Source organism: Rhododendron vialii, chromosome 1a, assembly GCF_030253575.1.
Source record: "Rhododendron vialii isolate Sample 1 chromosome 1a, ASM3025357v1".
In the NCBI taxonomy this organism is placed as follows: domain Eukaryota; kingdom Viridiplantae; phylum Streptophyta; class Magnoliopsida; order Ericales; family Ericaceae; genus Rhododendron; species Rhododendron vialii.
Window position 1 is genome coordinate 20,421,584 of NC_080557.1, and position 13,534 is coordinate 20,435,117.

General features: G+C 37.2%; 2 protein-coding genes across 2 annotated transcripts; both read left to right on the forward strand.

The window, feature by feature from the left end:
- Positions 1–1,154: 1,154 nt before the first annotated feature.
- On the forward strand, positions 1,155–3,395 carry LOC131329336 (uncharacterized). The gene is made up of 4 exons (XM_058362427.1): positions 1,155–1,181; positions 1,454–1,570; positions 1,720–1,795; positions 2,977–3,395. The coding sequence occupies exons 1-4, from the start codon at positions 1,155–1,157 to the stop codon at positions 3,147–3,149; spliced, it is 393 nt and encodes a 130-aa protein (XP_058218410.1). The 3' UTR covers positions 3,150–3,395.
- A 1,215-nt stretch (positions 3,396–4,610) lies between these two features.
- LOC131329343 (uncharacterized) lies at positions 4,611–6,013 on the forward strand. The gene is made up of 3 exons (XM_058362439.1): positions 4,611–4,863; positions 4,906–5,237; positions 5,303–6,013. The coding sequence occupies exons 1-3, from the start codon at positions 4,611–4,613 to the stop codon at positions 6,011–6,013; spliced, it is 1,296 nt and encodes a 431-aa protein (XP_058218422.1).
- Positions 6,014–13,534: the final 7,521 nt, after the last annotated feature.

The following is a 13,534-nucleotide window of genomic DNA, read 5'->3' on the forward strand; positions in this document are numbered from 1 at the left end:
TTTCTGCTTTTATTGTGTAACTTTTGTTGAGCGTATCTTGGTCATTCGGACTCCGATTAGAGCAAATTTTATATCAAGATTGATGTTCTGAGAGTGTACTTTCTAATGGTTGTAGTCTCGAAATCTAACTATGAACCTATAGCATACTATAGTCAGAATTCAGTCGGTAGTTCTGCTAGATAGTGTGTGTTTTGTGAGATTTTCAACTTTGGGGGTGCAAATTGGTGAATTTACTTATGTTCGGCATTTGTTATGTAGTTGAGTTGATGTAGGATATTGTTAATGCACTTGGTAAGCCTTTCAAATATTTATATACTAAAATGTTTGGCTTGTGGATAGGTGACGAGTCAGTGAATCAAGGAGCACCGAAACCATAGTTGTACTTTCTTTTGAAGTATGAGGTGAGTGTATGATTCATAGATGTTATTCTATACTAAATTGAACTGTTGGCTTAGTGCTCGGTGATTGGCTTTATACCAATAGGCTATTATGCCTAAAATATTGGTTGTGTGCTCGGTGTTGCTTTTTAATTTCTTGATAAACTGTTGACAAGTTGAGATTATCTTTTAGCTGTACTTTTAATATGGAATTGCATCCATGTCTTATAAACACTCCTGGATTCCATTTTGGAATCTAGTTTTGCAGGCATTGTAGATATCCACTACTGATTGTCAGGTGGTTGTACCATCACTTAGGGTAACGTGTTGGGGAGGCATGACGAGTTTTGGCGAGATACTATAGAAAGGAATCTAGTTGCAGCTCATGTTGATATTAATTTGTTGTGTAGTTTAATATTTTCTTAAGACTTTCGCTGTGTTTGTAAGAACGATATGTTTTGCGTTTTCAATAAAGTGGTTGTTGAATAACTTAATTGTTAGAACTTAAATTTTAGTAATGGGTTGGTGGTTGTAGTTGCATCCTCGCATCGGATTGGGCTCATTAGAGTGCTAGCCTGGTGTGGGGTGTGACAGACAATATTACTTAAATGTTAGCTTCATCTACATCCTCTCCAACACACTACAACAAAAAAACACCATTAGCGACACCCTTTAACACTTTTAGGTGACAAAAAATTAGTTTTGACACGAAATATACTCAATGGTGACAAACAATTTTACTTGTCACCAAAAATCTTTGGGTGACCAGGGTAAATAATGAGGAGATTTGGTGACAAAATATTTGTCATTGAAGACAAGTTTCGATGACAAGTATAAAGTTGTCACCGAAAGATCCGAATGAGGAGATTTGGTGACAAAATATTTGTCACTGAAGACAAATTTCGGTGACAAGAATTAAGTTGTCACCGAAAGATCCCAATTTTCGCGCTCCCGAGCTCCAGCTCATTTAGGCGGGCTGTCAAAAAGTGAAATGAAATTTTTTAGAAGAAAAACGACATCATTTTGCTATAACCAAAACCCAGCCCTAACTTTCCTCTTCTTTTTCCTCTCTCCAGTCTCCACTTTACTCTTCGGCTCTGCCTCTAGATCTCCACTCCCCCAGCCATTCCCGCAGTCCCGCTGAAGACTTCCATCAGCCCACAAATCGGCGGCCGTCGCTCCGATCTGCCCAGGTCTTTTTCTGTCCCTCTCAGTATCTCACCCTGTCATTCTCTCTCTCGATCACAAAACGCTTATGTATATGTTTGTTCACGCACTCTCGATCTCTCTCTTGACTTCATCTAGCTAAACATTATTTTTTTATTCTATCTTCACTGAAAAGGCAGCACACTTCATCTCTGCCCTCTTCCTCGCCGGCCGGAACTCGCCAGCACCACCACTACACTTTGTGATTTTTGGTATTCCTCCACTCTCCAATCTTCCGATTTCATGGATTTTTTGTTTTGCATGTGAGTTTTTAATTCGATTTTGTAGATTTAAAGTTTGAATCGGAAGCTAAGGTATCCTCACGATAGTCAAAATCAAATGTATCTATTTTATTTGAGATGTTCAATCTTGAAAGGGTTGAAGCTGCTAATTGTATACGATCAAGAAATAATGATAATTGCTCAAGATTCATATTACTTCTGCTCCCAGATTAATCTGATTCCATCTTTGGTTGAACGGCTGCTTGATTGGTTGAGGGCTTCATATGAGCCGCATTCTAATGAATCTACTTTAATTATTTGCCCTTATTCTAAATGCAACTGAAATTTAATTGAAACTCCAGGTGAAAAGTTTCTATCTTTATTTGAAGTTGAAACTGCCTTCAAATTTTGAAATAGTAATTACTTTGCGTTATCTAACACTCTAATAGGGGAACCCCCAAAATTTTCAGTTTCTAGCTCTTAGCATGCAAAACTTTATCCTGAAGGTTTATTTGTTTGAACCCCCAAAATTTTCAGTTTCTAGCTCTTAGCATGCAAAACTTTATCCTGAAGGTTTATTTGTTTGAACCCCCAAAATTTTCAATGTCCAGCTAAATATGCAAAACTATCCGGAAGGTTTATTTGTGTTGATGTCACCACTTATCCTGAAAGGCTAAGTTATTTGGACGGGTCCAAACAATACATTGTAAGGTCTCCAATACCCTCCCTCACGTGCAAGATGTTGCACATGGAGATGGCTAATATCCGATGCGCTGGGAGAAGCAGAGTGCCCAAGAGCCAAGACTAACATATGCAAGTACGGAAAGGGGAATATAAGCAAATGTATAGAATTGAAAATAAGATTTCCCCAACCAGAGCTGTGATAGCAATGTTTGATCACCGATTGTTCCAAATCTGTGTGTTTCATCAAGTGTATCCAAATTAAGGTCACCGGGTGTTATATGTCTTTGCCATTTGATTAAAATCAGATGTTTCTTTTTTGGTACTTTATTTCTGCAATCAACAAAGTATGCTCTGTGATTCTTCAACAGTATATTATTTGATCATCTCTTGACTAGAGTATGGCTACTTACTTGTTTTTTAACTTGTTTTATGTCTGCTTGGATTTATCAGGTGTTTTGGTTTTTTTAATTGAAATGTTTCTGTGGAAGATTGGAATCGCCAAGCTTTAAACTTTTGGGCATCATCTTTTTCAGATCCATTGGAATACTGTTCACAGGTGTGTACCTTCATCCTTTGCATGACCTGCTACTCTAGAAATTTCTACAGAGTATTTCTTCTTTTTGCTTCACATATTCTCTTCAAAGGACACTGGCTACGATAATCTTGTACTACTTTTGTTGCAAGTCAATTTTGATGGTAATAGTTGGTCAATGAAAGCTTTCTTGCATTTCCTTATTTTTTATTTTGGGAATCCTAAACCGATAGGATGTAGTGGGCTCCCGTCCATTGATGTAGGACAGAGTTGGAATAGGACTAAGTATAATCAAGCACAAGAGAAAGGGGTTGTTTTTGGGGCTGTGAACAGTAATACATGAATAGTAATTTGTAAAAGAATAAGAAGAGAAAGGGTTAGAGAATGATAGGTCTAGGCATCATACCTAGAAAATCCAAGGCATCACACCTAGGGGCTCTTTAGCATCACACCAAAGAAATGATAGCATGACACAATCAAAGAGCTTGAAAGCTACTCAAATTTTATTCATTCAATCATTCATGATTTTGCAGTTTTTTTAACTTGTATACTGCTGGTTCTGTGTGCTATGTCTGCATTACTGTTTTCTGTTTTTGCAATATTTTGTAACTTGTATACTGCTGGTTCTAAAATTTATATGACTGCTATTGAGCTGCTTTGAATACTCTGCTGCTTTGGATGTGTCTGCTGCTGCTTTCGATGCTCTTCTGTTTTCTGTATTGCTGAGCAAACAACTATTTTATGATGTGTAACAGTCAGTCACTTTAAAGTCATTGTATTCACCTATCCTTGGAGGGTTGTCCCTTGGAGTGTTTAGGCCTTTTCTAGGGGGCATGTCCTTAGTTCTTACTGCTCTTTGCTGTGTGGCTGCTATGGTTGTTGCTGCTACATTACTGATGCAATCTGCTGCAATTTGTTGTTCTGCTGTTCTGTATTTTATGTTTTGGTAGTTGCGATCTGCCATTTGCTATAGCCTCTAATCAAAGTAGATTGGTAGCTTTGTGGTGCTAGTCCCTCTCGGTAACTGAGTTCTTTTGAGTGAAGTACCATGTGTTTGCTACCATGACCCAATCAGTCCATTTTCCTTTTAGCCCTTGGCTTAGATCAATGTAGGAAAGTAGCCTCACAAGTAGGGAAGGAAACCAACGAGTGAGTATTAGAGAACACCCTATTAATCCTACTCTTAATATCACCTGAGCCTCCTTGCTTGTTAGACCATGTAAACCAAAAACCTTTAGCAGGTAGGTCATCATGGAGAATATCAGATAAACATTGGCTTAGCAACAACTTGTTTATTACATTGACTCTTTTTAGTGAAATTATTCTTCTTTGTTTGACATCAAAGCTTCTTTCCGTTCTCCTCTTACGCTCACGTGCTATGATCTTTGATAATAAATGTTTCATTTTAATTCAAGGCACCTAATTGTTTCAGCATGTGAAGTGTAATTCCTGCACCTAATTGTTTCATTTTATCATCTTTAGGATTGATTTCAATGCTTTGAAAATCAAAATTTTGGTCTAAATGTTTTTATGAAGGGGACGTTGTATTATTCTGGACTTTTTAGGTGAAAAAATATGGACAAGAGTTAGATGACAATTAAGAATAGACTGAGCAAAGAGTATCGAGATGGGGTAAATTCATTTGTTGACTTTGCAGTCACAAATTTAGGTTCTGATGATCAGATTCGTTGCCCGTGTTTAAAATGCATGAATGTGGAACGCCATTTTAGTATTGTTGTTGCATTTCACCTGATACAAAATGGGATAGCTCCTTCTTACAAGACTTGGGTCCACCATGGGGAAACTATACCTATGAATCAACAATTTGTGTCGAACGAAAGCCGTTAGCCTAGTGGAGAAAATGTTGGGGGTGGAGTGGCAACAGATGAACATGAGAATCAAGACGACCTAGAACGCTTAGTTAATGATTACTATGCAGCAGCAATCATGAATGATGAGGAACTAGATGAGTTGCCTGACAATGTTGAGACAAAGAATGTGCGCAACTTTGATAAATTAATGAAGGATGCCCATCGAGAGTTATACCCCGGATGCAAGCTTACTTTACTATCATTTGTTATTAAGCTACTTCATGTTAAGGTGTTGAATAAATGGAGCAACAAGTCCTTTGATGCGCTGTTGGGGTTATTGAAGGAACTCCTACCTACAAGTGATCACGACATTCTAGGCAACATTTATGAAGCAAAGAAGTTCTTCGTGACTTAGGCTTGGGCTACGTGCCCATTCATGCATGTAAGAATGATTGTGCACTTTTTTGGAAGGAGAATGCTGATCTTGAAAAGTGTCCTGTTTGTGAGGAGTCTAGAAACAAGCTAAATGATGGTAAGGGAAAAAAGATTCCTCATAAGATCTTGCGATATTTTCCGTTGACCCCTAAGTTGCAGAGGTTTTATATGTCGAGCAAAACTTGTACAGATATGAGGTGGCATAAGAAGAAACGAGTTGATGATGGAGTATTAAGGCATCTTGCTGATGGTAAGGCATGGAAGCACTTTGATCGACATTATCCTGAGTTTGCTCGAGATGCCCGAAATGTGAGGTTAAGACTAGCTACTGATGGATTCAATCCCTTTGGTAACATGAGCAACTCCTACAGCTTATGGCCTGTGATTGTCATGCCTTACAATCTTCCTCCATGGAAATGTATGAAACAACCTTACTCTATAATGTCGTTGTTTATTCCTGGACCAATTGCACCGGGAAGAGATATTGATGTTTACTTAATGCCATTAATTGACGAATTGAAGGAGTTATGGGAACGTGGCGCAGTCACCTATGATGCCTCAACTGAACAAACTTTTCGAATGCATGTAGCTGTTATGTGGACCATCAACGATTTCCCTGCATATGGTAATTTGTCCGGGTGGACTACTAAGGGTTATTTGGCTTGCCCAATGTGTAACGAACATGCATCATCGCAAAGGTTGAGAAGTAAGTTAAGTTATGTGGGAGCTCGCCGAATGGTTACCTAAAGACCATCCTTGGCGAATGAGTCGCCTCTTTGATGGTAAGGTGGACCATCGGGAAAGGCCTACGGACATAACGGGTGAACAAATATTGCAGCAAATGAGTAAGGGGACATACAAGCCATTCGGCAAGCATCCAAGCAACAAAAGAAAAAGAGGAGATCCAATATTAAATTGGACCAAGAAAAGCATTTTTTTTGAGCTTCCTTACTGGGAGAAACTCTTGCTGCGACACAACCTTGATGTGATGCATATAGAGAAAAATATATGTGAAGCTTTGCTTGGAATACTATTAAGCATAAATGGGAAGAACAAGGACACAGAAAAAGCACATCAGGATTTAGAGGATATGAGAATAAGGTTAGAACTGCATTTAAAGAGGCGTGCAGATGGGTCCTTTGAAAAGCCCCTAGCATCATACATTTTATCTCCAGAGGAGAGACATGGCTTTTATGAGTTCTTAAAGTCAATTAAGTATCCTGATGGTTATGCTGCAAACATATCAAGATGTGTGAGTACAAAAGGAGATAAGTTAACGGGCTTGAAAAGTCATGACTGTCATGTACTTTTACGACTTCTTCCCATTGGGATGCGTGGCTACCTTTCGAAAGACATATGTATCACCTTAACAGAGTTGGAGATTTTTTTTCAAGAGATATGCTCAAAAACACTGCGAGTTGAGGATTTGGAGAAACTACAAGATCGGATAGTGCTCATATTATGCAAGATGGAAAAGATTTTCCCTTTGGCATTCTTTGATGTCATGGTTCATCTTGCTATTCACTTGCCTCATGAGGCCATGCTCGGAGGACCAGTGCAATATCGATGGATCCAATTGAAAGGTAATTTTTGGCATAAATTTAGATAGATGATATTAACATAATGTAGGTTTAATAATATGATATTATTTGTTAAACAGGCTTCTTGATACCTTAAAGGGATTTGTCACCAATCGAGCCTATCCGAAAGGTTCCATTTCTGAGGTTTACATTGTCAAAGAGTGTCTTACTTTTTGTTCGATGTATCTCGGTAATATGGAAACAGCTTTCAATTGGCCAGAATGAAATGTTGATGGTGGTGATTGTGGAACGAGGTTAGCTGTCTTCAACCAAAATGTGCGTCCTTTTGCCAAAATGACGAGGGCAAGTAATGTGACGCAGGAGGAAATAGATAAGGCTCATTGGTTTGTCTTGAATAATAGTCTTGAGTTGGAACAATATCTAGAGTATGTTAATACTTAATTTGGTTTTTAGTCATAGTTATATTTAGTGTTCGATCTTTTTTAACCATCACTTTTATGTATATGTTTGTTAATAGGGAGCACAAAAGTATATTGGCCAATGAAAGTGCAATTGACATCTCCAAGAGACAACAAGAGAAATTTCCAAAGTGGTTTAAAGAACGTGTAAGATACAAACTATATTCTGATACATTAATTAGTGGCATATATCAATATTAATAACATGCTTAGCATGCATTGTTCTGTAGATGAATCAAGTACGATCCAGAGGCAACCGAGGATTTGTGGTCATTAGCCAATGGTCCATTTGTGAATGTAAATATATATTCAGGTTGTATATCCAATGGTATCCGATTTCACACCAAAGACCGGGATAGTCATCGTAAAAGCCAAAATAGTGATGTCATGGTGGAAGGGGACCATAAAGGCAAAACAATTGGCTTTTATGGAAACTTGTGCAGAGTATGGGAGCTGAATTATATCTGCGGACACCATGTAGTTCTATTCCAATGTGAATGGTTCAATACCGGTAGAAGTAGATTCATTAAAGCCGATGCACATTTCACAAGCATTGATGTAAGAAGTAGATGGTATAAGAATGATCCATTTGCCCTCCCAATGCAAGTGAAGCAAGTCTTCTATGTCAATGATACCAAATTTGGTGATCATTGAAAAGTTGTAGAATTGTTCCAGCATCGAGGGATATGGGATATACCTCAGAGGGACGATGGTTTAGAACCCAGCGATGCACCTGCTACTGATGTATTCCAACAAGATGAAACCGCCAATGCCGTCCCTAATATTGTTGTTGATGATTCAGTTGAGGTCCAGCTCATTAGAGATGACGTCGATCCTGAGATTATTCCAAGTAATGTGGTTCTAGAGTCACACAACCGACAAGATATCAACAGTTTTCCTGAAGAAGATGAACATGAACATGAACATGAATCAATGGGAGAGCCTAGTGATAATACGGAAAATGAGTTTGCTATTGAATCTAATTCGGATATAGATCCTGATGTAGAACATTGATTTAGTTTTTTGTATTATCGTTGTTTTTGCTTCATGAGATTCCAAATTTGGATAGTACCTAGTTAATCAAATTTGGATCCATATCAAGTTTCAGAAAGTCTGAACATCGTGTGATATGACTTTTGGGACAAAAAATGATGACTGCAGTTTGCTTGAAATTCTGTTTCTTGATAGAGCACGGTGATACTAGATATAGCTTGTTGACGGTTGTTTGTATCTTGGTAAATTCATAGGGCTTGAATTGAGGCCGTGAAAGCTTACCCTCAAGCCGAAACGCATATAAATTCTAGCAACTACTGTGAGTATATCAATGCCTTAATTACCTTATTCACGAGCTACTTGCTTAAATCCAACTAGCAAATGTAGAAGTCACCGAAGCGTGTGTACCTTTGTACACAGATTAAAGCCTTCAAGGATATAATATAAGATAAAGGCTGGATAATATACCCACACTTAACCTTTGGCACACATATAATATAAGATAAAGGCTGGATAAGTTCTTTTAACTTGTGCAACTCCAGAGGCAACACTATAAGTTAACAATTCCACACATTTGGCAAGGTTTTTTTGGTTTTTTTTTTGATCCGACATTTGGCAAAAATACACCAAGTCATCTGGAAACAGTGATTTCACAGGATGCATGTATTGGAAGTTTTAGCTATATATGTAAATGGTCTGCAATAAAGTCCATCTTATTTTGCCCATATAACATGGCTGGGGAACTCTTTATGTAGTATGACCAGTTTAATGGCTTTAGCTTTCTTTCTTTTTTTCATGTGTTTATTATAGCTTGAATAGGTTGAACATTTTGGCTATGAAGGAATAGATGGGGGATGAGAAAAGTTCCCGAGCATCGCCTTTATCCCTTTTCGTTACCCATAATAACAGTTGGTTGGAAATTCAGAATCTGATCAGATTGTTATGTGATGAACAAAACTTCTTTTGCTTTGAGAGATCCAGGTTCAGTATTTTCCAACACATAACATGTAATTACACTAGAAGCGATTTCAACCTCTAAACCTCATTTTAAGTAGTTAGAACTTCAATTCCTGCACTTGAACATCCAGTTTTTGCCTCTGTTTTTTGGGTAGTTTCTCATTTGTAAACTTGAAATTAGGTTTTGGTTCCTCCCATTACTGGCCCTGTTGTTGTTCAGATGGGAAGAAGGCCCAAAATGACACTCAACATAGTTAAGGGCATCAATTTCCCTAGCAGTAGGGGAGTTTCTCACCAGAGAGAGAGAGAGAATCAATCTGCTATTGCATATGACATTGTTCCTTTCAAGTTTCAACCTTTAGGAGGAGCCCTTCACTTCCCGGAAAATTATCGATCATATACAACTTCTTTGATAGGAAAATTGAGATAATTTTGTTCAATCTCAGAAGTAACTAGCTTAAGAAACATGTTATGTAGGTTCATAGGTAATGACAGAGTAAATACACTTCCACGAAGTGATTTACGTGGTTTAATTGAATTTATTTTTTACGTACAATCTAATTATCGTGCTTTTTGGAATCAGGCTTTAAAAGTGTGATAAAGCTTGAATTAATGTTATTCATGTGTCGGACACGTGTCTGAAGTGTGTCCGGAGCGTGTCTATGTCTTACACATTTCCGACACCGACACTTCGATTCTAGCAAAGTTTTACTGCTACGTAGGTTGCATATCATCGATAATATGTAAAATGACATCAAAATCTGGGTTGGATAGCTCAATTAGTCACTCATGAGTCATCCCATAATTCGTCATATAACAACTTGGAGCAAAATCTCTTTCTTTTTCAAAACCTTTCGTAGGCTTGACATTGTTAAATATATAATTACTTTCTTTTCTTTTTTTTGCAATTTTGTACAAGTAAGGAGATGGAGTTGCTTTTTGGAAGCTAATCAAGATGGAGTTGTAGTTATTTTTGGAAGCTAACCAAGATGGAGTTGAAGACTTTTTGGTAGTTATTTTTGGAAGCTAACCAAGATGGAGTTTAAGACTTTTTGGTAGTTAAATGGAACACTTGTTCTAAGTTCCTTTTGGATATGGATGTTTTATAGTTTCGGTAATGTTGTTACGTTTGAAGTGGTTATTGTTGGAGGATGAATGTTTTGAAAGGTTTTGAAGTTGGATGATGAATGTTGACTTAATGAATATTTGATTTGAATGATATTTTGTTTCTTCGAAATTTAAGTTTTGCTAAGTTGAATTATAAGATACAAATGGAATAAATTGTAAGCAGGTGAAAACAATATATGGAATAAATTGTATTGCTGCTAATGTCCTATTTTTGGTGACAAAAGAGATTGTCTCTGTTGTGTATCTACTACTACAATAGGTTATTGGTGACACACAACCAGTTGTCATGGTTGGTACTTTTAGTGACAACCTTTGTCACAGAATAATCTCTCTTCTGTGACAACATAGTGCTGTCATTGTTATTGTCTGTGACATAATCACCTTTGTCGCGGAAAATCTCTCTTTCATGACATCATATTGTTGTCACTGTTTCTTTCGGTGACAAGTGTGTCACGGAAAATTTGTCTTCGGTGACACCAAATTCTTGTCACCATTGATAACATTCTGTGACAACTACACAATTTTGTCACCATTGACTTTCAGTGTCATGAATACAATGACACTTCTTCTTGTGTCACCAAAGACAATAGGTGACAAAATTTGGACGTTTGGTGACATTTTTGCATGTCACCGATGGTGTTTTTTGTTGTAGTGATTAAACCAAAAAGGAGATTCGGATGGAATGTTACTCAACATAATATACATGACCTTTCTCGGAGATTTCTTGTTTCACGCAAAGTTGTAGATCTTTGAACCAGCTGTTCAACCCAATGTGAATCGCCTCAATAAGTAAACTACGAAACTCCAAACCAAAAGGAGAATTTGGATGGAATTTTACTCAACATACATGACTTTTCTTGTAGAATTCTTGTTTTGACCTAGTAAATATTAGAATTGGAGATTCCTTGTTTCACGCAAAGTTGTAGATCTTTAAAACAGCTGTTCAACCCAATTTCAGTCGCCTCAATCGGATAATCAAGCAAAAAGTCATGGTCAAAATACCAAAGCTATATATCTTGAGTCCAAATTCGGAATGGAATCAAACTCTTGATTTCTTCTTCCAAATTAGATTGGTCTAGATTTCCTTGCATGATTTCAAGTATCCAAGAGTTTAAAAAAAAGAAAAAGAAAAGGCGTTCTAAATCATCTGGTATAGTTCTTTTTTCATTTCTCACTCGGGCTTTCTTCCTAAATTGCAACCAAAACCGTCTTTTGCGTTCTTAAACCTCCAAATCAAAATTCATGCATACGGCTCCAGTGGCCTATAATCACAAAATAGCTTAAAGTAATAAAAAAAATACTTCATTCGTCCCAATTTGCTTGCCCTTTTGGGAGAAGCGTGTTTTTATGGTGGGTACAATGATGGAACATTTAATTGGTATTGACTTTTCCAATTTGACCCTATTTAATGCTTTGTTGACATCACACTTAAATGTAAAAAGAAAAGGCGAAGAGTAATGTTGCATACCTTTTCAAAGTGGACATTCTTTTTGCAACATCAATCAAAGTGGACATTCTTTTTGCAACATCAAAAAAAAAAAGAAGCAAAGAAGGACAAACTATTTGGGACGGACATATTAAGAATTTAATAGATATTAAGGGGCCGCCATGCATACATTTCCCGACTTACCACTTACCAGCTCCTTTGTTACATGCATGAGAAAACACGGCTTCAATTTTCAGCATCTGTCTTCTTCCAAATAATTTCATCTCTAGTTGTACTCATACGAGTAGTATCTAACGTACTCATTTCAATTACACTCAATTTCTCTTGCCAAAACAAAACTGTGAAAAAGGGGAAAGGGTGGCTGATCGTGTCATTTCCGTATCAAAAATAATTAATAAAATGAAACAATTACTACTACTCAAATGAACAGTGGTAAATATTCCGAGTATCGCTCCACAGGGATTATAAGGCTGAGTTACAGTTTTCCCAATTAATTTCTATCTTAATCCGAGAAAAATATGATTGATTGATAGTTTCCTGAAATTATTAAACAGTAATTAAAGTGTAGAAAAGAGTTGATGGGAAAAAGCTCTAAGGTTTCGAATCCACTCTTCCCCCTCGTAACTTAAATATGTTTCGATTACAGATTAACTATTCGAATCAATTCAGATACCGTAGGATTGCAAGCCCAAGCGATATCTCCTAAAGATAATTTATGAATCACCAATCAGTATAGACTATCTCCGCATAGCACGAATCGTCTTATTAGCACGAACCGTCTCTAATCAGTCTCTAATCAAGTACGGATCGTCTCATCGGCACGACTCGTCTTACATAGTATAATCCATCTAACCAGTTATCACAAAACAATTAAAACCGTTGTACGAACGTGCATAAAACCTAGGAATTCATACACGAGATTTGATGGAAAGAATTAATCTTATAAATAAATCTTTGTTCATACAACCATGATCCGAATAATAAAACCTAAATCAAAATATAGAAAGTGTTACTCAGAGTTTGAGCTTCATCTACACCCTAGAAGAGGGTTTAGCTGGCCATCGAAGTGGAAGAGATCAAAGTTCTTGTCTTCTGTTCTTCGGACATGACCGTTGTCGTCCTAATTCCAAACCCCGTTCCGCAGCTGACTGCCGAAGGCAGTGGGATCAATATTACATATATTAGGGTATTACCATTGTAATCGCATAGTGGGTCCCTTGGGCTTTATGAAATAACGCATCGACAATTCTTCATTCAACCATTTTGCACTTTGAGCCCAACTTTCATTAAACTCTTCTTTTTATCTAATATCTTGGACAACAAGCTCGAGCAACCTATAAACAAAATAGAAGCAAAATAAATATCAGATAACAAATATAAATGACCAACAAGTATAATTTGGAGAGCCAAAATATTAATATTTCGGCACTTATCAGTGGCTGTCCGTGTACTTTTCGGAAATGACGGATACTCCAGTGCTGCAAAGGCGATAATGTCTTACGATCTGGAGATCTCTGCGGAGACAGATACGGAAAAATAAGAAAGAAAAACAACAAATTGCTCGTAATATAAGCCAACAAACAAAAGCAACATAGAAAAGAACGCAGCGACAAGCCTGAATGAGCAACCATCTAAAACCGCCTAAATGAGCAGAAAAATAACCATCTAAAACCAACGACGACGCAATAACTGCATAAAAAATGGAAAAATTCTAACAAACCAAGTATCATACCCGATAGAAGCG

Excerpts from the sequence above, each read along its gene's own strand:
- LOC131329336 (XM_058362427.1), top strand. The coding sequence starts at position 1,155 with ATGAGGAGATTTGGTGACAAAATATTT. Across the intron at positions 1,182-1,453 it reads GATTTGGTGACAAAATATTT|TCTCCACTTTACTCTTCGGC; the intron begins GTCATTGAAGAC and ends TCCTCTCTCCAG. Across the intron at positions 1,796-2,976 it reads ACTACACTTTGTGATTTTTG|ATTGGAATCGCCAAGCTTTA; the intron begins GTATTCCTCCAC and ends TTTCTGTGGAAG.
- LOC131329343 (XM_058362439.1), top strand. The coding sequence starts at position 4,611 with ATGACAATTAAGAATAGACTGAGCAAAGAGTATCGAGATGGGGTAAAT. Across the intron at positions 4,864-4,905 it reads ATTTGTGTCGAACGAAAGCC|ATGAACATGAGAATCAAGAC; the intron begins GTTAGCCTAGTG and ends GAGTGGCAACAG. Across the intron at positions 5,238-5,302 it reads ATGAAGCAAAGAAGTTCTTC|GAGAATGCTGATCTTGAAAA; the intron begins GTGACTTAGGCT and ends CTTTTTTGGAAG.